Source organism: Raphanus sativus, chromosome 6 (assembly GCF_000801105.2).
Source record: "Raphanus sativus cultivar WK10039 chromosome 6, ASM80110v3, whole genome shotgun sequence".
In the NCBI taxonomy this organism is placed as follows: domain Eukaryota; kingdom Viridiplantae; phylum Streptophyta; class Magnoliopsida; order Brassicales; family Brassicaceae; genus Raphanus; species Raphanus sativus.
The window spans coordinates 2,314,885-2,334,649 of NC_079516.1; the positions used below are offsets into that span (position 1 = coordinate 2,314,885).

The 19,765-nt window shown below is 36.2% G+C and overlaps 4 protein-coding genes across 6 annotated transcripts; all 4 read right to left on the reverse strand.

Annotated features, from left to right (window-relative positions):
* Nucleotides 1-31: 31 nt before the first annotated feature.
* On the reverse strand, nucleotides 32-4,855 carry LOC108811304 (F-actin-capping protein subunit alpha). The gene is made up of 11 exons (XM_056989565.1): nucleotides 4,777-4,855; nucleotides 2,460-2,597; nucleotides 2,185-2,300; nucleotides 1,767-1,856; nucleotides 1,613-1,677; nucleotides 1,154-1,315; nucleotides 934-1,012; nucleotides 749-826; nucleotides 564-638; nucleotides 435-470; nucleotides 32-350 (listed from the first exon to the last, which is right to left on the reverse strand). The coding sequence occupies exons 2-11, from the start codon at nucleotides 2,575-2,577 to the stop codon at nucleotides 243-245; spliced, it is 927 nt and encodes a 308-aa protein (XP_056845545.1). The 5' UTR covers nucleotides 2,578-2,597; nucleotides 4,777-4,855; the 3' UTR covers nucleotides 32-242.
* Nucleotides 4,856-5,628: 773 nt separating this feature from the next.
* On the reverse strand, nucleotides 5,629-7,479 carry LOC108812405 (REF/SRPP-like protein At3g05500). The gene is made up of 3 exons (XM_018584658.2): nucleotides 7,299-7,479; nucleotides 6,643-6,867; nucleotides 5,629-6,297 (listed from the first exon to the last, which is right to left on the reverse strand). Exons 1-3 carry the CDS (start codon nucleotides 7,335-7,337, stop codon nucleotides 5,821-5,823), a joined length of 741 nt encoding a protein of 246 aa, XP_018440160.1. The 5' UTR covers nucleotides 7,338-7,479; the 3' UTR covers nucleotides 5,629-5,820.
* A 4,678-nt stretch (nucleotides 7,480-12,157) lies between these two features.
* LOC108807448 (uncharacterized) lies at nucleotides 12,158-12,757 on the reverse strand. The gene has a single exon (XM_018579738.2). It carries the CDS (start codon nucleotides 12,710-12,712, stop codon nucleotides 12,158-12,160), a length of 555 nt encoding a protein of 184 aa, XP_018435240.1. The 5' UTR covers nucleotides 12,713-12,757.
* Nucleotides 12,758-13,164: 407 nt separating this feature from the next.
* Nucleotides 13,165-17,851, reverse strand: LOC108805909 (acyl-CoA-binding domain-containing protein 4-like). Of its 3 annotated transcripts, none has more exons than XM_018577897.2 (18): nucleotides 17,595-17,851; nucleotides 17,187-17,257; nucleotides 16,803-16,866; nucleotides 16,637-16,708; nucleotides 16,331-16,522; nucleotides 16,154-16,231; nucleotides 15,939-16,046; nucleotides 15,719-15,785; nucleotides 15,562-15,623; nucleotides 15,340-15,479; nucleotides 15,046-15,172; nucleotides 14,848-14,962; nucleotides 14,674-14,762; nucleotides 14,502-14,585; nucleotides 14,226-14,408; nucleotides 13,886-14,035; nucleotides 13,718-13,777; nucleotides 13,165-13,592 (listed from the first exon to the last, which is right to left on the reverse strand). In XM_018577897.2, the coding sequence occupies exons 1-18, from the start codon at nucleotides 17,751-17,753 to the stop codon at nucleotides 13,401-13,403; spliced, it is 2,013 nt and encodes a 670-aa protein (XP_018433399.2). In that variant the 5' UTR covers nucleotides 17,754-17,851; the 3' UTR covers nucleotides 13,165-13,400. The 3 variants fall into 3 exon arrangements, with proteins under 3 accessions (XP_018433399.2, XP_018433398.2, XP_018433400.2); XM_018577896.2 differs by having other exon boundaries at nucleotides 16,331-16,525; XM_018577898.2 differs by having other exon boundaries at nucleotides 16,331-16,525; nucleotides 17,509-17,648.
* Nucleotides 17,852-19,765: the final 1,914 nt, after the last annotated feature.

Consider the following 19,765-nt stretch of genomic DNA (forward strand, 5'->3'; position numbering starts at 1 on the left):
TGAATGAATCCTTTACGATAAGTGAACTGAATTCTTGGCAAACGGAAATTTTTTTTATAGATATCAAAGATTCAATACTTGCATGCGGTTTGTACATTACATCAGCGGAAGGAACAAATACACTGACACAGCACCAGAAACAGTAAGGGATGATATTTAGCCTCTTCACTTACATAATGGAATCACAGAAACTTGGTAAAAATATATGGAAACAGAGGAGGCTGAGATTTGATGATTTTGTCTCACTTGCCAAGTCCAAGTTCTTTCTCTACCTCTCTGGTTAGGCTGAACTGTAAAGTGTTCTGCCATGGGAACAGAGTTCTTGTCACTGGAAGTTTCCTCCTCAGATCCTGCATGCAAATAATCCCAAAACCAGATGGATGAGTGTGCGATGCAGCCATTGTAAATCGTTAGATTTAGACCACAGGGATTACCTTGAAAGTGTTATCCGGTAATTTGGAATACGCCACCTAATGATTGGGTCAGAAGCAAAATTAGTAACACAAGAAAAAACCGGTAAAAGAACCAGAAATAAATATATTAATGAGTAGCTATTTGGAGACCTCTAGAGCTGCAAGGTACTCTGTCTCATGGTGCCGGATGATATTGGCTATGGCAATCCCGCAGTCATCCGCAGACTGGAAAATGTAAGCAAGAATATTCAAACCATAAGTTGACCTACATTACACATGGTGTACAGTACATGCTAGCCTTGGCTTCTTGTGAGATTATTGTATGTGGGAGGTACCTGAAATATTGTCGAATCTTGGAACTCTTTTTTTGCATCTAACTCCACATTCCCCTCTTCGAAATAATGGGCTCCTACCTGAAGAGAACGAGATTATATACTTAGACTAAGCTCACTGATCTTCTGTTGGCTTTGAATCAGTCACATTCAGCTTACAGAGAGGATAAGTGAATGGCGAGTGTTACCTGCAATTTCCCTTTTATGTCAAGCACTTGAGATTCATCCTGGAAATCAATGTTCCATACAGATCTCCAACTTCCATTACTGCACAATCAAAATATTATTTCAGGCAAACCTTTTGTCTTCTCCAGATGATTGTTCTTTCTGAACAATGGATACACCAGAGACCATATCTGATGCTAAAAGAATTGACAATACGTTAAGAGAATATCACTTTGTACGCACCAGAAGTTTTGGGGACTGAGCTTCATGGCAGTAATTATAACGACGAACTCAAAGTTCGACCCTGGACCATCAGCATCTTTGCCTTTCACACAGTTAACTGCGGACACACCTTTCGGGTAAGATTCACTAACGTATCTCTGGATTTCAGCATCAAGGGCACATCTGTAATGGGCAAAACAGCCTTATCAACATGTATTATCTTTAGCGGAGAGACAACAGACGTTTCAAAGTGCTTCTAATATTTTTCATCTGCAGCCATAAGAACTTAAGCTACCACAGACTATTGAAATATATGAGACAAAATGTGTCTATCTCAGGAATAAGCTATAACATCTTACTAGATAAAGTGCTTCTAATGTTTTCTCATCTGGATTCTGGAGCCATAAGAACATTCAGAAGTGATGATTATGCGTTAACTAAACTAATCCTAAATCCTTCCAGCTAGGTGTAAAATCATACCTGAATTCCTCAATATACGAAGATGGAAGTTCTTCATCGTCAGCAGGTCTTACATTTGTACAAATCTGGTCATAGAAAAGAAATGCAAGCTTGGAACTGGATTCAAAGATCAGAGCAAGCTATAACGAAACATAACTATAATCACTAAATGAACCTGTTTGACGTGATCAACAATGGCAACCTGGGCAGTTCTTGGATCAAGGTACTCATTCTCTGTAATTTCACTGTAAGATGAAACAATCACCTGAGACAACAAACAACAAACGGTTATGCAAAAACATTTTCAATAAAACACGAAAAGAACACACATGCCAAAGAAGTTAAGAATATCAGGTGTAAGTTCATGGAAACTCTCTCTAGCAAAGACAAAGAGAAAAGTTCTTAATGAGAACCATTTATTTTATTAAGATCACTGAAACTCCAGGAGAAACAATAGCATAGAGACTAATCAGTCTTGAGTGATCCAATAAGTGTAAGTTGATCACAACTTCAATGAATAAACAACAGAGACCTATTCAATAGAGCCGGAAGTGATTATACAATTCGAGTCAGATTAAGATAGATAATCTCACATCACCCGCCCTATTAGGCATTTCAAGGCAGATCATGTGAGACTTATTGTACACTGGAAACGCCTCCATGGCTGCCTCGTTGTAGACTTCCTCATCGCTCAAAACCGCCTTTAAATCTGGCACAAAATCCGAAATAAATTTTCAAAATCATGCACAATGATCCATCCTCAGTCCTCACAGTATCGCTATACGATCGAGCTTTCTCATACAGATTCCACATCTCAGTGCGATAAGAAACACATACGCCTCAGTGTAAATGTGTATGAGTGGAGTACCTTTGGCGACGTAGTTGATTTCGCCAGCGGGAGCGTTGAGGAGGAACCATTTCGCGATTTCCTTCTTCTGATCGTAACTTAGCTCTGTCTCCGGTGACTCGTCTTCTTCGTCCGCCATGGCTTTTTCTATCTCTCTAGCCAAAGGAAGGAGAGAGTTACATTGAAGGACACTTTCTTTTTTTTTCTATCGCTAAAAGACACAATACAAACTTAGCACACTTTTGCTTGTCAGCTGTTTATTTTCGGACAAAAGTAACCTTGATATTGTTTAGAGGGGAGTGCGTTGGTTTTAAAGAAACACCCGAAACACTTTCACTTTGTAACTAAGTTTCTTTTTAGTTACAATAAATGACAAATGGGTGAATTTAAAAAATAGGTATATGGGATGAAGAGAATCATTTTTGGTCGTTTGATCTGATCTAAAGAAAAAAATCTAACGGCTGCGGAAAGTCTACAAACAATTTTGGTGGATGGTGTAATTAATAAGGATATGACTGTGGTGAAAGTAACAGAAGGCAAATGTTTCCTTCCTTTTTCCTAGAAAAACTTAAAATTGTGTTGAGAGATATGGTGAAACTGAAAGAGAAGTTTAGCAGAGTTGGCAAAAACTCTGTCAAGCATTTTGTGATTCCGTTTGAAATCTTCTTTGCAAAGGTAGCACCGTATGTTGGTTTGTTTTAATTTAATAAGAGATGGTTTCATCTATTTCATTATGTTGGTTTGTTGAAAGTAATGATTTAGTTATTTGTGGTTCTGATGGGAAACTCGGAGTTCGTGGTGGACAAGAAGACGATTGGATTGTCTCAAGTGTGTTGTGGATGGAACTCTCGTGGTTAGTGTGATTGTTGTTGTGGTCGGGTGTGTTGTGGATGGGACTCTCGTGGTTAGGGGGAATGTGTTGTGGTTGTGAGTATTGTGGTCAAGGCTCTGGTGTGGTCAGTGGGTTATATGGATGCTGATGTTTTGGTTTTCAATGAGGTGACTTTTGCAGACATTTCTGCTAGTTGCTCGTTGGACATCCACCAAATAGATTCAAGGATCATGGTCTTTTGTTTACCGAACCAATCAAACAAACAAATTACATACATATACCACTTGTATAACAAAATAGAAATCTTGTAGATGTGGTTATGGTGGATACATATTTGGTGGATGTGCAATAAATTTGTGGTGAATTTGAGTTTTTGTTGCTACTCTCTTTGTGGAAAAGGATCTTGGCAAATATAAGATATCGATCACATGGCAAACACCATTTGTTTCAGAAAACGTATTACCATAGGTATTACAAAAGAATAATGATCAACACATGAACCAAACTCCAACAAAAGTGATCGGTTCCTTTTTCATTTTTATCGGCAAATTCAAAACTCAATCCGAGCTTTATCTCTTTTGTTTTATCCTCCTTATCTCCTAAACTTATCTTTGATATCTCCTCGGATGCTTCTGAATCTTAGTTCCTCTCACAGAACCATTCTATTGTCCAGCTCATCATCATCTTCTTCTTCTTCTTCTTCGATGTAATTGTCTTTCTCGTTCTCTTCGTATTGTCTGACATCTGGTTCATCCACAACCACTACAATTAATCTCTGTATCCACAACCTCCGCATCCATAACCACCACAACCTCCACAACCGTCGTATCCTCCACCATCTCCTCCACTCAAGTAGCCACCTCCACCAACCACCACCATTGTATCCACACTCACGTCTTTCACCATCGCCTCCATAACCACCACCGCCTCCATTTCGGTATCCACCACTTTCTCTACCACGGCCTATATCGCCACCGCATCGTTTTCACGGGACTGAACCTCGTTCATAGTAGTTGTTTTTGAGGTTTGGAAGAACCTTCCATGGAGAATAACAGTCGCCGGTATGTCTATGGAACAACAGCTGCTAGGAAACGAACCGTCGGCGGTTGAGAGAGATGAAGTTCGAGTGGAAACCGGTGGATCTGGAAGATTTAGTGAGTATCTAGAGGATTACAGCTCAGGTTTCTAAGACTTTAGCTATATCTGAGAGAATGACAATAGAAAAAGATCAAGAGTACGACGAAGGAGGAAGGAGACAAGGGTTAGCTTGTCGATTTAGAGATTTGGTGAGTTAGATAAGAAAAAAGGGATATTGAGATTTGGTACGAATAGAAGGAAATAGAAAAAAAAAATATTTTAATATTTTTAGTTAGAGGTAGTGACTAAATGTATTAACGTCTAGTTAGAGGGTATATGTGTAAACTTGCTTGAAGAAAGTGTGTCATCTAGGAAAGTGTTCTTCAGTGTAATATGTAAGTCATATTGTGTCTGTGAGAGTAATATTGTCCAAAGGAAGACGGTGATCGTCGTCGCCGGCTATAAACTGACGGAGGCTATATTCGTCATTGCATTTGTAAAACTTTAATGGGTGGGATCGAGATTAAATCATGACCGTTCGTTTAATGGTTTGTGACGATAAACCTTAACGGCATCGTTTTGGAGGTTGATATTATCCATACGACATCGTTTTCGTGGTTGGAATTCTAATCATTTTGATCACGTTTTTTATTTCTTGATTTTATGTGTTTAGACGCTTAGCGGTAGATCACCGTGGCGAGAAGGTGGTAATCGGCAAGGCTAGGCGGTGAGCCGTATTATTCCCGTGTTATCCGTGGAAGTGAGCAAATCACCGTTTAGTTTTGCTAAAATCGATTTGATCAATTCAAAAAAAGCTTGTTAATCTCAGATTTTTAAGTTCGAAATCACAGGTTTAGTATTAGATATTCCATATGTATGTAAAACCCACAAGAAAAAACATGTGAAATGGTGAAATTGAAGAGAAAAATGTAAACGGCGTATATTAGGTCACATGTTTCAGAGAACAGAAGTTGAAGATAGGGATATAAACGTAATTTTGTTTCATTAAACTGAGGAAAGGAAAATATAAAAAGGATAATGAGACAGAATATCACGTTCCCTCCTTTGAAGTTGTGACCAGCAAGAAAGATTTAGCTCACAAACCACCGGACCACTTAAAACATTAATTTAGTTTCACCATATATAAAATATAGTCTCATTTACAGATAAAACAACAAAAAGAAATCCCCGAATAATCCCCGTATAATTCCCGATTATTTGATTCGGCGCTAGGCGCCGGTCAAGCGCACGCGTTACGCCTGGCGCAATTTCGAACATGGGTTTAGAGCAAACATAAGAAGCTTTATACAATCATTCCAAAGTAGATTTTACAGAAGTTTTGTGTTATTAAAGCGAAAATTCATAGAAACAAAGGAGAAGAAAAGACAAAGAAACAAAAGAACCAGAACCATCGCTAACCAAGATCCGGTTCACATCAAACCAAACAACAACAAACTACCAAACCCCTCCAAATCAATTGAGTGGCTGAAACTCCACAGGCTTGGCCGTCTCAGTCTTCTCCTCGCTGAAGATCTTCGAGATCCTCTCTGTCGGAACCAACGGCATGTACGATGAGACCCTGTAACCTTTCTCAGCAGCCTTCACCACCGTGTCATTGTACTTCTCAGAGCAGAAAGCAGCCGTTGGAACAGCGACTTGAGCAAGCCTCGGGAACAGAGGAAGCTGGTTCAGCTTCTTCCAAGCGGAAACGGCGCACTGCTCTGCTTTAGGCTCGTAGCTCGCGTACAGCTCCTTGGCTGCAGGCTCGTACTTGGTGTAGACGGATTTAGCCATCCCGGAGGCGGTTTCCACGACCCCAGCGCGTCGAACCTCGGAGGCGAGGGCACGGGCCACTACGGGTGCGATCTGAGCAGCTGAGATGGCGTGGGCAGAGACTTGCTTGACCACTGGTGGGACACGTCGGTCGAGTTCAGTCACTGACATGTCAACCTGCAATGACATAGACGCTACTGTCAGAGAACATAACGACTTTGACCCGCTTACCCTAACCTTCTACTTAGCGTGTAAAGTTGGTCTAAAAACAGGCAAGTTCATAACATATTGACCACTCAACCTTATTACACACAAACAAGAAGATGGTACGATCATATCTAAGTTGTATAGTTCGAAATCACCACTAACTGTAGCTTATGTCTAAATGCAAGTTTAATATCATAAAAACAGCTTCACCAGATACTGTTTTACAACATAAACATCTCCCAGCCGCTTCATCATTCATCAATAATAATAATAATATATATATAAAAAAGGATAACTAGGGGAATGTCAATGTACCTTCTGGTCCATGTATTTGAGAACCTCGACGGGGACGTCGTGGTACTTCTGGTAGACTGGACCGACGACAGTCTTGACAGCTCCTTCAACGGATTCAACACCTGGCTTCAAAGGACCAGACTTGTCCTTCGCCTTCGCGTAAATCAGAGCAAAGCGAAGCACTGCTTCCACAGCGGCAGCTTGCACGAACTCCAAGTACTTCAACCTCTCCTTCTCCTCCTTAGTCTGCAAGAGACGCATGCAAAATTAGCCCAAACATAAACGATACCCTAAAACAAACAGCTTGTTATATAGGAGAAACTTTAATTCTTCAATATCTTAATCTTAAACTTCTACAAAATCTCACTAATATAAATTACAATCCGTAATTCAAACTGTCAACAAAAATTCAATCAATAAATCTCTTTGGTGAGCCAATTGAATTACAGATTATCATCTAATTCGTTTTTTTTAAAAAATTATTATCTAATTCTCTGATAATTAGAGACTGCTGATCGTTCACCAGATCCACAATTATACATGCATGCTCTCATGTTTCCCCAATAGCCACCAACAAATCAAATCGGAGATACAAGAAGACCAAAAATTTGAGACGAAAAGCCGATAAGTAAAGAGAAAGAGAGATCTATCTCGCGAAATTGAGATGAGATGATTACCATATCGAGTTTCGGCTGATTGAGATCTGTTTGAGCCATGATCGCTGGGCTTATCGTTGTGCAAAGAGGATATGTCGAAGAAACGTTCGTTCGAAGAGAAGAAGATTCTTCCTTTTTTTTTCTTTTTAAATTGAGTTGTGACGAAGAAAACGATGTAATTGGATGGTGATGAGGAATCAAAGCGTACCCTAGAATTGTTTATTTATAGCAATCGGTTTCGCACGTGTGAGTACAGTACATTACGCGTGCCAGCGTGTGTTTCGATTGGGTCGGTTTCCTAACCATTCATATACTATGGGCCGTTGACGAAGTGTTGGTTAAGTAAACGTATCTAGCTAAGAAAAGAAAAAAATCAAATACTGTTTTTCTGTTTTTCTGGTCAAATATTCTATTCTATAATTCCAAGAAAAATTAATAAAAGAAGAAGATTCCAGAAGTGTCAGATAGAGAGATGCTAGCTATATAAACATGTGACTTAGCTGGAGAAATTTAAATTACATAATGGTGTTGGCCTTGTTGGGTTTCTCCACAAATGTACATCAACTATAATTGCATCATCTTTCTCTATAGTGATCTTTAAAAAAGGTTATTGATGAGCATACGAATCAACATGAACCAAACGGAGCCCATATAACGGATAAAAGGCCCAATATGGACTCATAGGTAACTCAACTACACCACCAACTAACTTAAGAATAAAAAGGCCACCGATTACACATACGCATGTTAGTGAGTGGTTGATTTTTTTTTTTTTTTGTGAGTGGTAGATTTACATACATCTATCTTATTAAAACAGAGACATTCTGTTGGACCTAACATTTATTTTGTAAATTTTTAAATTAAATACACATTTATACTTTATAGTTAAACCTACATTAAATCACTAATGTTCTTTCTTTATACTACTGTCCATGTTTCCAAACAATATACTTATTTCTTTATACTACTATCAATGTTTCCAAACAATATATTTTATTACTACTATTAATGTTTCCAAACAATAAAATAATTAATCTTATTTATTTTATATCTATCATTTTCTCTTTAAAATTTTGTAGAAATGTCATAATTTCATAAATTGCAAAATAATGAATTTAAAAATTTAGATTATAAGATTACAAATTATGAAACTATTACAATTTAAATTCAATTAGATTACATATCGGTCATCCATCAGTTCAATCGGTTAGTCTCGGATTTTACTGATTTTTTTTAATATGAATATTTTAGAAACCTAAATTGAATTGTCAGATCTCCGGATTAACCTGTATAATCACAATCGGGTTGAATTTAAAAACACTGATTTAAATGCAAAAATATTTTAAATACACACTCTTTAAAAATTACCAAAATATTTGTTAAGTTATTAGTGAATTTTTTTATCGTAAAATATTCCGCGCTTCCAAAGCGCGGGTCAAAATCTAGTAATGACTTAAAATCTGAACAAAAGACTAGAACATGGCTTAAACAATGCCACATTCCAAGATATATTTCGGACATAATTAATCGATTTTCTTATAAATGAATGTTTATTGTTGATACTTGACATTTGTATGCAAAATTTAGCAGAGGGAACATATGATACATTAAACTATTAACATATACAATATCAAAACATCAACCGATGTCATACTAATTACATCGAAAATGTTTTTGAGTTTAAGCGTGCTAGGCTGTGATGAACCCATCCCATCTTCAATTTATTAGCGAGCATTAACAATGCCACGGATAAAGAGGCTATTAAACTATAGAGGAGGACCTAGCGGCTATCGCCGAGAGTCTGGAGCGTGTTTTTATATAACATTTATGGTTAAGGAATTTGAGTCTCCTCATGCACCTCTTGTAGAGAATCAAACAAAGGTCGTGTACACTTTCTCGGAAAGACTTATCCCATCCTTTGCAGGCTAAGTCATGACCCAAGATGGTATATTTCATCCCTTCAAATTTAGTCTTGTTTATCACTTTGAATCTATATCCGCAGTGTTAATAAGTGTAGACGCTAGACTAATTTTGGTGCATTAAGTAATTATCATTGTAATTTATTGGAGGATTAATGTTTTGGTAGATTTATATAGTTTATAGCCATGTGAGATGCATTACATAAAAAAGATAACTGATGAATTTGAAGAAGATAACCACATCAAAGAGAAATGGAGTTGAGGATTAAAGAAGCGTCTCTGTATATATATCCAGTAGAAATTTCACTTCAAAGATTGGCATGAAATTTTTCTTTTTATTTTTATTTAAACGCCAAAATAATTTCTGATTTTTTCAAACTTAATTTCTGATTTGTTTTGCAAACTATTTATTGAAAACTAGTAAAAAAAATTCCAAATTTGTTGTATATCTTCAACATATAGTTTTAATTTTCAAGAATTTCCAGTTACCCATTCATCAAGGTTATAGATATCACATGTGTGATTAGTGATAAATCCTAGCAAACCTCTTACACCCCATTCTTTTCTCCATGAGTTTTGAATGATAAATAGAGTTGTCTGTAGTTTGCAAATCCATATCTCACTATTAGAATTAAATGCATATACTCAAGTGTAATCCTTTTCTTTCTTGGTAATATGTAGATTTCTTTTTCTTAATCCAAATATTAAATTGTAACATGTAAAAACCATCTACTCTTAAAATCAAACGGTTAAAACCAATTATTCTGAGTAGATCACAAACTATATTAAAATAATAATGTCATCAATCTTGAGAAGGGATACAAAACTTGTACAAACCAATTACATTTATTATATAAAGAGAATCACAAATTATATATATTAAAATAATAATGTCACCAACCTTAAGTGATTCAAAATCTGCAGTTTTCTCTAAGACTTAAGTCCACCGGGAATAGGTTCACCTTTTCTTCAACAAATGAAGCATTGACATCCTTAAAGAGTTTAAATGGTTTTTTAATCCTAGTTTCTTCTGATTCAGCCTGATAAATCCTATCTATTGATGTGATTTCAACACAACAATTTAAAAAAAGTAATTACTAAATTGTTACTTTTCATTTCCATGCTTAGTGGAAGGTTTTTCATCACCTCACTTATTGCTAGCAATGTGGTTGAATGCAAAGTTTATGTTTGAAAGTTACAATTTTTTTTTCCTGGCTGATTTGATCAACCAACTCTTTAATGGAAAACTCTAATGGGAAGTCTTAGAAAGATCAATGTTGTAAATAGCTTGCAACATGCGGAATTAATATTTTATTTAAGATGATGTAAAGCTATTTTTCTTTTGATCAACAATATCGTCAACAATGAGCCATTTTATACTGTCGAATTTTTTTGTAATTGTTCCTAAATGACTAAAAATCTAAAATAGAATAAGGGTGTAATTGAAAACCATATTATGGAATAGCATGAATAAAAGAAATTGAAATAAATGAAATTAATATGAATAGAATAAAAGTAGTTATAGGAATAAAATGAATAGAATAGAGATAAAAAAATTAAGTATTAATTGAATTAAAAAATAGGCATTCCGCTCATTTCATTTATTCTTCAATATATTTTTTTGAACAAAATTCTTCAATATTTATGTTGCTGAATGTTTTTGTTAAAAAAATGTTCTTATTCCATTTAGTCCAAAAAAAATAGGAATGTTTTATTAATGATCTTTCACTATTACTGGTGTTATATTTTTTTGGAATCAAATGGAATGACTCATTCCACATATTCTAATTCCAAAATCTATTGATCCAGTTACACTCTAAATCACATTTAACACTCGAGTAATCACAATATATATATATATATATATATATATATATATATGTAGGCTTTAAAGGAAATAATTAAAACTATTTTACCTCATGAACGCTTTTCTTCTTCTGTTCTACTTTCGGGATGGTTGTTGAGCTTTAGCTCTATCTCTAGCTATGATGTAGACTGAGCATGTGGGTTCTGCTTCTTTTTGCCTCCAATCTTGGCATCTCCATGATCCCACCTTTAGTATATAGATATGTATCTGGCCAAAATTATAAGTAATGTGAAACAAATGTCAACCGTAGAAACATCTTTCGCATGCTTGTGGATAGAAGCTATGACAAACTATAACTGGAAAGGATGTAGAGTTCTCGTAGGTTACTTTCACAAATCAAAATTGTGTTTGCAAACATGAAAGTTAAAATTAGGCTTCAAATAATAGAGATGTGTCATGGAACACTTCCTTTTTTTTGAATTATACAGAGGTATCTTGGCCCCACCGAAGTGGTCCAGACTAGTCACGTGTTGCCATGTATCGGTCCTCTGTCCCTGGCGATACCGAAATGTTATTCCCTAGTGGCCGGAATTCGAACCCAGGTGGCGGAACTCCCAGCTGTGAGCCCTTACCACTAGAGCTAGAAGTCCTGGTTAAACACTTCTCCTGAGTGAGTATGAGAAAAATTTGAGTCACCATACATTTTACCATGTAATTATGATTTTTTTTTTGATCAGATGATTTTTAAGTTTTATACTTAAATAAAACCAACTTATTGTCTGCTTGAGTGTATTCTCATCAAAACTTCTTTTTTTATACTCTCTACAAGATTGAGTGAAGAGATCAGGTTAGGTGGGAGTTCTGGATTTGATATGACTTATTGGTCTTTACACAATGTTATTCTCTCTTCAGAAGGAATGAAGCTTTCCATTCTTATTTCTTTTAAGAGATTATACATGTGCATTGGTCCATGCGTCAGTTAATTTTCGAACTCTATACAAATAATCTGTTTGTTTAGAAGAATGCAATATATTTCCCTTGTTATCAAAATAAACTATCGCTCAATTCAAAATAGTTTATCATGATCAAATCATCTTTCACCTAAAATATACACAATAATAAGGTATGGAAACATTAGAAAAAAAATAGATTTCTCAAGCATAGCTATCGTCTTCACAAGGAGCAGATGGCACATCTCTAATAATTCCCCAAGCTCCTAATCTACAATCCTCACGAACCTTAACATTACTATCCGAACCACAACCGCTAATTTGTCCCTTAAAAACACTCCCAAAACTAAACCCTAAACATATACAACCCTTTGGTTTTCCAGACTCAGTAATCACCTGATAATCGATTTTGGTATGCTCAGTTATAGTCTTCTCTTCATTCAAGTGAATCAATTGCTTCAACGGTACGAAAAGTTTCCCCACGACTTCTTTGGACCCGTAAAACTTCTTGACCTTGATTTGAAACACAAATACTGACTCATTCCTTTGAATCTTGTCGTCTTCTATATAAAACTTCATACGATAGTTCCATCTTAAGAGTTTCTTCTCCCAGACAGCAGCTGGTGTGACTTGCTTGTCACGTGAACCACGTGTTACCGAGACGGAAACATAGACTGTTGGTCTGAACAAAAGGTTTACGGAGTCGAGATCTTGAGCCGAGACAATGTTAATCTCTACTGGTTGGTAGTAATCGATCATCGTTTGTGTGAAGAATGATCAGTAGAAGAAAAGAGAGCTTCGTTAGAAACATTGGATTTGATGAATCAATATATTTACGATTTGTTATAATATTGGTTGTTTTGATTCTTTAGTGGATTAGGATTTATTCGTATCATTATACAAAGATAATCATGAAGAACGTCACCATGTAATTATTTCAATAGTATTTATTTATTATGGATTTATTTTTAAAAATAATTCCATTAAACAATAGTTTGTTAATTTTTATTAACGGATATCTATCTAGTGGATTTTTTTTTGTTAAAATCATGAAATAAAAAAAAAAATTGGAAAAGAATGAAAGATAAGAGATGTTTTAGAAAATAAATTTAAAGATTCATATTCAATTAGTTAATTTGTTAATCACCATTCAGTCTGTGATAAAACAAATTTGATACAGAACAGAACCGTTAAGACTTGAGAGTTGCAAATTGAACGGAAATAGCGCAGCAATACCGAAAGCTTGGCTACGTTTGTTTGAAAAATAGGAAAGTTGTATACAAAATATTTTCTTACAAATACACTATTCTAGTGATAAGTTGTTTGTATAACAGAGATATAACATTGAATCTAAGTAATATAGAAAAAAAGCTAATATAAAGCTCAAAAAGGAAGGGTAATAAAACATCTTATTGGAAGAAGAAACCATGACTCTGACAAAAGAAAGTTATAGCGAATCATCATCATCCGTATCCTGAGGGCTTCCAGCGAGCCAGCCCCAGACACCACCAGAGCTCTGTCGTTTAGAGTTCTTCATTGCGGCTTGTTCAGAGGCAGCCTTTTGTCGCTGCAGGAGTTCCAGTTCCTTTTGCAGTGTTTCCAACGTTTGAAGTTTTTGCCTTAGCTCTGCAACATCAACCTGCACATTGTCCAAAGGGAAGGAGATGAAGCTTATCAATGATGGATCATCCAGTTGTTGGAATGGATGTATATATCCTAACCATCCAGATGATGAAAGAGATGTGGTTTATGGAATTATATTACCTCAAGTTTGAAACATCTTGATTGTTCCGCTTGAAGCTGGCCACGAACAGACTGAAGTTCCTATAAAAATGTCAACAACAAACAATGGGGGCTTATGAACAATTGGGTTCACCAAATTTTCTTCTCGGCTTTTGATCCAAAGAAGGTGAAAACCAATTTGTTTCTTACCTTGTGCAAATCTGTATTTCGTGATTCTCCTTCTGATAACTCTTGCCTTAGTTGTTGAGTCTGCATCTTCTCCTTGTTCAGTGATGCCTCCAGTTCTTCCTTGTCGGATTTAAGAGTCGCAATAATGTGTTCGTTGTTTCCTTCAACAACCTGAAGGGGAAGGAGATTCATTAACCAAAAAATCAAAAATAAGAGAAGGAGATGGTGATGATAAAACTATATCATGTGTCGGCACATCTATGTGTGCATTAGATACTTGCTACTGCAAAATATCTACAATAGCTAGCTAACTGGTTAAGATGAATCTCGAACAATAGCCATTCAAACAGATTGGAGATACCTTTGATCCAGGGTTAACATTGTCCATGACAATTTCCCGTACTCTACCTTCTAGGCTCACCTCAACCTCTGACTCTATGTCTCTAGTTGTGGCGTTGTTAACTGCAGAAAGACTACCTGTCAAAGGAGCTTCTAGAGTCTTTTGTTGCAGTGTTGATTTGTGGCTTGGTTTAAGCAGATTAATCTAACGCCAGAGGAATAGTTATATATAAGCACAACTGAATGCAAAAAAAATCAAGAGAATGGTACTTATGGGATTACAACATTAGTTCCCTACCTCGTTGTTGTAACGTCCATTGTATCCACCAAAAGCTACTAGTACATCTTCACCATTGTATGAACTCACTACTAAACTTAATCCCTGTCAGTAGAAATGAAAAATGAAGTTTTGACCTTTATTATAATTATCTGGAAATTAATATGGATGAAGCCTATTCATTTTTAACTACCTCGCTAGCTAGAGGTACACGTCCTTCAACTGAAGCGATTACCGACCATGAAAGAGTTGACATGTTTAATACAACACTTTCAGATGCCCCTGCAGTGATTTATCAGGTAAGCAAATGCGAAATCATTCCCATAAATGATCATCGGGGTAATAAACGAAAAAGGCGCAAACCTACCACTCTTATTATCACCGCCACCAACGATAAACCAGTTCTCCCCAATTGTCACGCCAGCATGTCCAGATCGGGGAGTTGGTGCATCACCTTGTTGTGCTGGTCTTGACCACTCCATCTATATGTGATAGCTATGTCAGACGCTAATAAAGAATGTTAAGAAAGGATGCTGAAAGAATATACGCTAAGCTTGCAACTTACAGTCTGCAGATCAAGGACATGCAGATCTTCGAAACATATAGCATGTGAACCCCCGCCAAATATAAGAAGGTAACGTTCCGCATGTACTGCAGCCGCATGATCAGACCTCGGAGACGGAGATGCACCTCTGCAAGTTGACAACAGTTTAAACCCTGACTGCAAATCTTTCATTAACAATAACAGAGGAGTAAGCTGGTGGATTTCTAAAACTTGTTGTGGTCATATATCTAATCTTAAATGGGTTTGACTTCTTCAAAAGAGAAAAACAAATGCAGAAACATCATAAAATCTTACATGGAATCTATCTCATCCCAGGTCATAGTTTCTAGATCAAGTACATGCAAATCGTTTAGAAGTGATCTCTTTGCATCTTGTCCACCGAATATGACCAAGGTTTTACCCACGACGGTGACTGAATGGCCTCCACGTGAAACCTAAAAGCAAGAGAAAATGACAAACAGAGTTTCAGTTCAAGAACCAATGTGAAAATTTGAAATATGAGAAGCGAAGACATACCGGTGGTTTCCCATATGTCTTCAACATTGACCATGTACAGGTATGGGTATCAAAGACCCTCACTGTGACAGAAAATTAATTGTAATAATTAAGATCACAGAAAATTTCCTATAATAAATTTGCAAATAACCGTGTTCGAAGTTATTTAAACGCTTACGTTGCATAGATTCTGAGGGATCCTTAGTATGACCACCAATAGACAGCAATTTGTTGTCCCATGGTATCTACAAAACAACAAAGAAGGCATGTGAAAATAATAGACCAAGTGGATTGAAGAGTCAACTTTCCTTTAGCTGAAACCGCTTTCCTGAATATTTCTAGTCCGAAAACCCAAAAGATAGAAACCAATACAAAACGCAAGGAAGTTAAAAACTAACCAAAGAATGACCAGCACAAGGAGATAGTAGCGTTGGAGATGTTTCCTCTGATTCAGTTGAAACCTTGGTTTCAACTCTTGACCAAGTCCAAGTTTTTAAATCTAGAACCTGTATACATTTCCACAGAAAACTGTTAGCGGGAACTAAAATGAAACTGAATACTTCATTTAAACCATCAGCTTATGTGTTTATGCATCATATGCGTTGCTTCTTACATGAAGATCACCAAGGTAACGGCCATTGTGATTTCCACCATATATATACATCTTATCTTGAATAACTGCTGCTCCATGCTGAAGCAAATATGATAGTTAAGAGTTAGAAAGTGCAAATGATACATTAATGACATGACCATTTCACTTATATCCCAAAATTGAGAGAAAGTATATTACCTCATAACGGGGTTTCGGCCGCTGACCTGAGGTTTGGGGTGCAGTCCACTGATTATATACAAAAACAGTATTTGGGTCTTCCGAGACTACATCTTTATCTTGGATTTCAGCCAAATGCCCATTCTCAGCAGGGATTGTCTTTGTCTTGCTAAATGAGTTCCTATTCTCAACAACAGGCTCATCTTCTTTTGTCTGCTACAGAGAATGATTGCACTAAATAGCTCAACTAATTTTCTTCCCTAAGGAAAAATATGTGTAATATGTCTCATGTTTTGGACACAGAATCCCATGGGATACAAAACTCACATTGATTTGGACATCCACGGCAGGATCTGGAATATCATTAGATGCACTCGAATACCAGCTAGGATGTTCTTCCTGATATAAAGTGAGCAATAGGAAAGAAAGTAAGCCTCTGCTCCAGTCAAGTCTAAAAGAATTAGCCATAGTCATTAGGCTCTCTGTCGTTTACCTCCAGAATTTTCACAAACAGACGCATTGCCTCAATGGAGGGCATGGTTCCAAGCCCCTGCCAACTAAATAAATATGTAAATGATTTAGAAATAACGTTCCATGCATGTTTTCCTTAAAACGATCCTAAGCAAAGAACAAGCTCGGTGATGTAGAATTGTATTTGCATAGTAACATAATCTGCACTCGGTTTTATCAGCATGTCACAAGAATTTTTGAATACTTCTTTCCCGTTGTTTCCCTAATTCTTCTACTCTAATAATTGATAACAATCCAAGGCTTCTCCTAATTATTTTATTAACCACAAAGCTTCTTCCAAGAAGTATGATTCCAAGAGTCAGGCATATACACGAAATGCGTAAATGTACACAGCACAGAACCAAACCTTTTCCACTTGGTCTGCTCCACCGGTCTCCACGCACTAGGTTTCGGAGAGTTGCATGGTCCAATAGTAGCCTGTTCACATATTAAAACCAATAGATCATCATCATCAACAATGTGCCTATATCTATCCCATGGACTTATTCTAACACATAGTCACAGAACCAATCAAGATCTAAGTAAACAACGAACTTAAAGGACGGACGATTCCTGAGATCTATAACCAAAAAGTATTACAATCTCGTTTTCGCTCAAATCGATAATCAAAATCTCGGAGCAACGTTTAACTAAGCAGCAGTTACTGATAACATTTTGGATGAGAGTACCAGATACGAATCGATGGATCAAACAAACGAGATCTCGTGAAAAATCCACAATCGTGTTGAGGTTCGCAATGCTAAGTGTGGCTGACCTGCTGGTAGAGCGCGTAGAGGATCAGTGAAGTATCGTCTGAGAATTTCGAGCTGACGTGTTTCGCTGAGGAATCAGATCCGTCGAAGCCGACGTAAGACGCGGCGGCGTAGAATCTCTCCGGGTAGGCGGGGCCTGACGTTGCCCTAGTCATAGCCATATCTGTGAGTCTCCTTCTCTGACCGGAGATTGAGAAGTTCGCCGAGGGAGGAGAAATGCGCGTTTTCTGATTCGTTTGTGTTTTAAACCGATTCACAAGTTAGTATATAGTCTTAATTAATTAATTAAGAAATGAAATATTTAATTAATGCAGTGTTTATATAGCGGCACGAGTGAGACGACATTGGTGATGGTCGATATATTATTTCTCATGGTACCTTCGTATTTTTTCTAACGACTATTTAGTTGGTTACAATGTGGTTTCTTAGCCGTTTGATTGCCAAAAGAAAATTCAATGTGGTTTCTTTGGTTACATTTTCTGGTAAAGACTAAATCCACATGACATATATGTTACTACTGACTAGTAAAATATTTATTCTGTTATTTAATACATGACATCTTAGAGAGAAAAAAATGGTTCTAAATTGGATGATGTTTTTAATTTTCATTTAACTTTTTATGTTTTATAATTATTTGTATCCATCAATCTACTATTTTATAATTGGTCAAATTGTGTTAAAGTGAATAGTTGATGATATTTTTTTAAAAAAAATTTAAATATTCTTTTTATACAGTTTTATAAAACTTCATATAATAAAAACCGAGAGAGTATATAGATTTACTTTCTTTTAAACATGCTCTCTAAGTGATGTGGCAGCATGAGCAGATAGGCAAGTCTCATTTATATATATAGATATTTATTTAACTTAAGATATGACACAAACAAACAAAACAAACACATCAGAAAATGTTTTAAAAGATATAATAGTGACTTTAGTATTATAAAATGGATGGATAATCCCATCAGAACTAGTATTTGCTTTGTTGACAAGAAAAAAGTAGTATTGTTCTTTTTACAAAGAATGTATATAGAACATGTATATGGGAAAAAGTGTGTATGAAAGCCTGGCTTTCTTTGGGTTCAAAAGAAGAAGACAAAGAATAACTGTACGAACGTTATGACTGGGACCATCTCTTTTTTTTGTTTATCCCATTGATACTTGACCTCTACAAGGGCCACCACACCATCACCTAATAAAATAGTTTCAATCCAAAATATTGCCGCCTTTAAAAAGAAAAGCATGGCCTTCACAGACACCAGAATCCACGAGAAATGCAAGAGGCTTACTTCTCTCCAACAACCGCTTTGTCCGATTTAAGATTCAAAAAAGATAAAAAAGAAAAAGATTCAAAGACATCCAGTCCAACGATCTTCTCGAAGGGCGAGAATCGGAGATCATGTTACAGTTGTGAAGAAGATAAAGAAGGATCAAGAGAGAGAATAAATATTAAATATTACAGAGTAACATCCAAGGTAAAAAGAAGAAGTAAAATTAGAATAAACCTGTTTGAGAGAGACGCGTGAGATAAGAGAGAATGGAAAGGGGCTTGAGACGCGCGAGTTAGAAGAGAGTGGAAAACGTCTTGAGAGAGGAGAGGAGAATGAGAGGAAAACGTCTTGTAGAGGAGAGTGAAGAATTAGATGAAAGTGGATAATTTTTATAATTCTCCATCATTCTTTGTCAGACAAAGTGGATAATGTTTATGTACCACATGCTGATTTGAATCTTTCTTTGTGATTTTAGATCTTTAGAGTCCACGGTCATTCATCATTCATTAAAATACATTCAATTGTTCATTAAACTTGAGTTCATAAAAATAGATTAAAAGGATAATTATTTTTTTTCTCTTTTTATTAGGCACAAAAGCAACATAAAATAGTCAAAATCAAATATTAGAGGAAGACCTTGAATGTTGATAGTGTATAACTGGACTATTTATCTTTTTCTTTATCAAAGAACTAGTTATTTTGTAAGTGAATTGTTGTGATGTACAATTAGTGTACACATCTTAGTCTGGTGAATGTAAATATATGTTGGGAGAGGAGAGTTGGGAAAACTCGCAGAGCGAGAAGCTGAACAGTTGCGTAGAAAAATAGTTCCCATGCGAAACATTATGAGATCTTACGGTTTTGTTGTCTTATTATTTAGATGAGAGTGGAGAATTATCTTA

Excerpts from the sequence above, each read along its gene's own strand:
- LOC108811304 (XM_056989565.1), bottom strand. The coding sequence starts at position 2,577 with ATGGCGGACGAAGAAGACGAGTCACCGGAGACAGAGCTAAGTTACGAT. Across the intron at positions 1,013-1,153 it reads CTCAGTCCCCAAAACTTCTG|TAATGGAAGTTGGAGATCTG; the intron begins GTGCGTACAAAG and ends TTGATTGTGCAG. Across the intron at positions 827-933 it reads ACATAAAAGGGAAATTGCAG|GTAGGAGCCCATTATTTCGA; the intron begins GTAACACTCGCC and ends CGTTCTCTTCAG.
- LOC108812405 (XM_018584658.2), bottom strand. The coding sequence starts at position 7,337 with ATGGCTCAAACAGATCTCAATCAGCCGAAACTCGATATG. Across the intron at positions 6,868-7,298 it reads ATCAGCCGAAACTCGATATG|ACTAAGGAGGAGAAGGAGAG; the intron begins GTAATCATCTCA and ends CGTCTCTTGCAG. Across the intron at positions 6,298-6,642 it reads TCAAATACATGGACCAGAAG|GTTGACATGTCAGTGACTGA; the intron begins GTACATTGACAT and ends ATGTCATTGCAG.
- LOC108807448 (XM_018579738.2), bottom strand. The coding sequence starts at position 12,712 with ATGATCGATTACTACCAACCAGTAGAGATTAACATTGTCTCGGCTCAA.
- LOC108805909 (XM_018577896.2), bottom strand. The coding sequence starts at position 17,753 with ATGGCTATGACTAGGGCAACGTCAGGCCCCGCCTACCCGGAGAGATTC. Across the intron at positions 15,624-15,718 it reads TCCCTCAGAATCTATGCAAC|TGAGGGTCTTTGATACCCAT; the intron begins GTAAGCGTTTAA and ends TTTCTGTCACAG. Across the intron at positions 14,763-14,847 it reads TGGCGGTGATAATAAGAGTG|GGGCATCTGAAAGTGTTGTA; the intron begins GTAGGTTTGCGC and ends AAATCACTGCAG.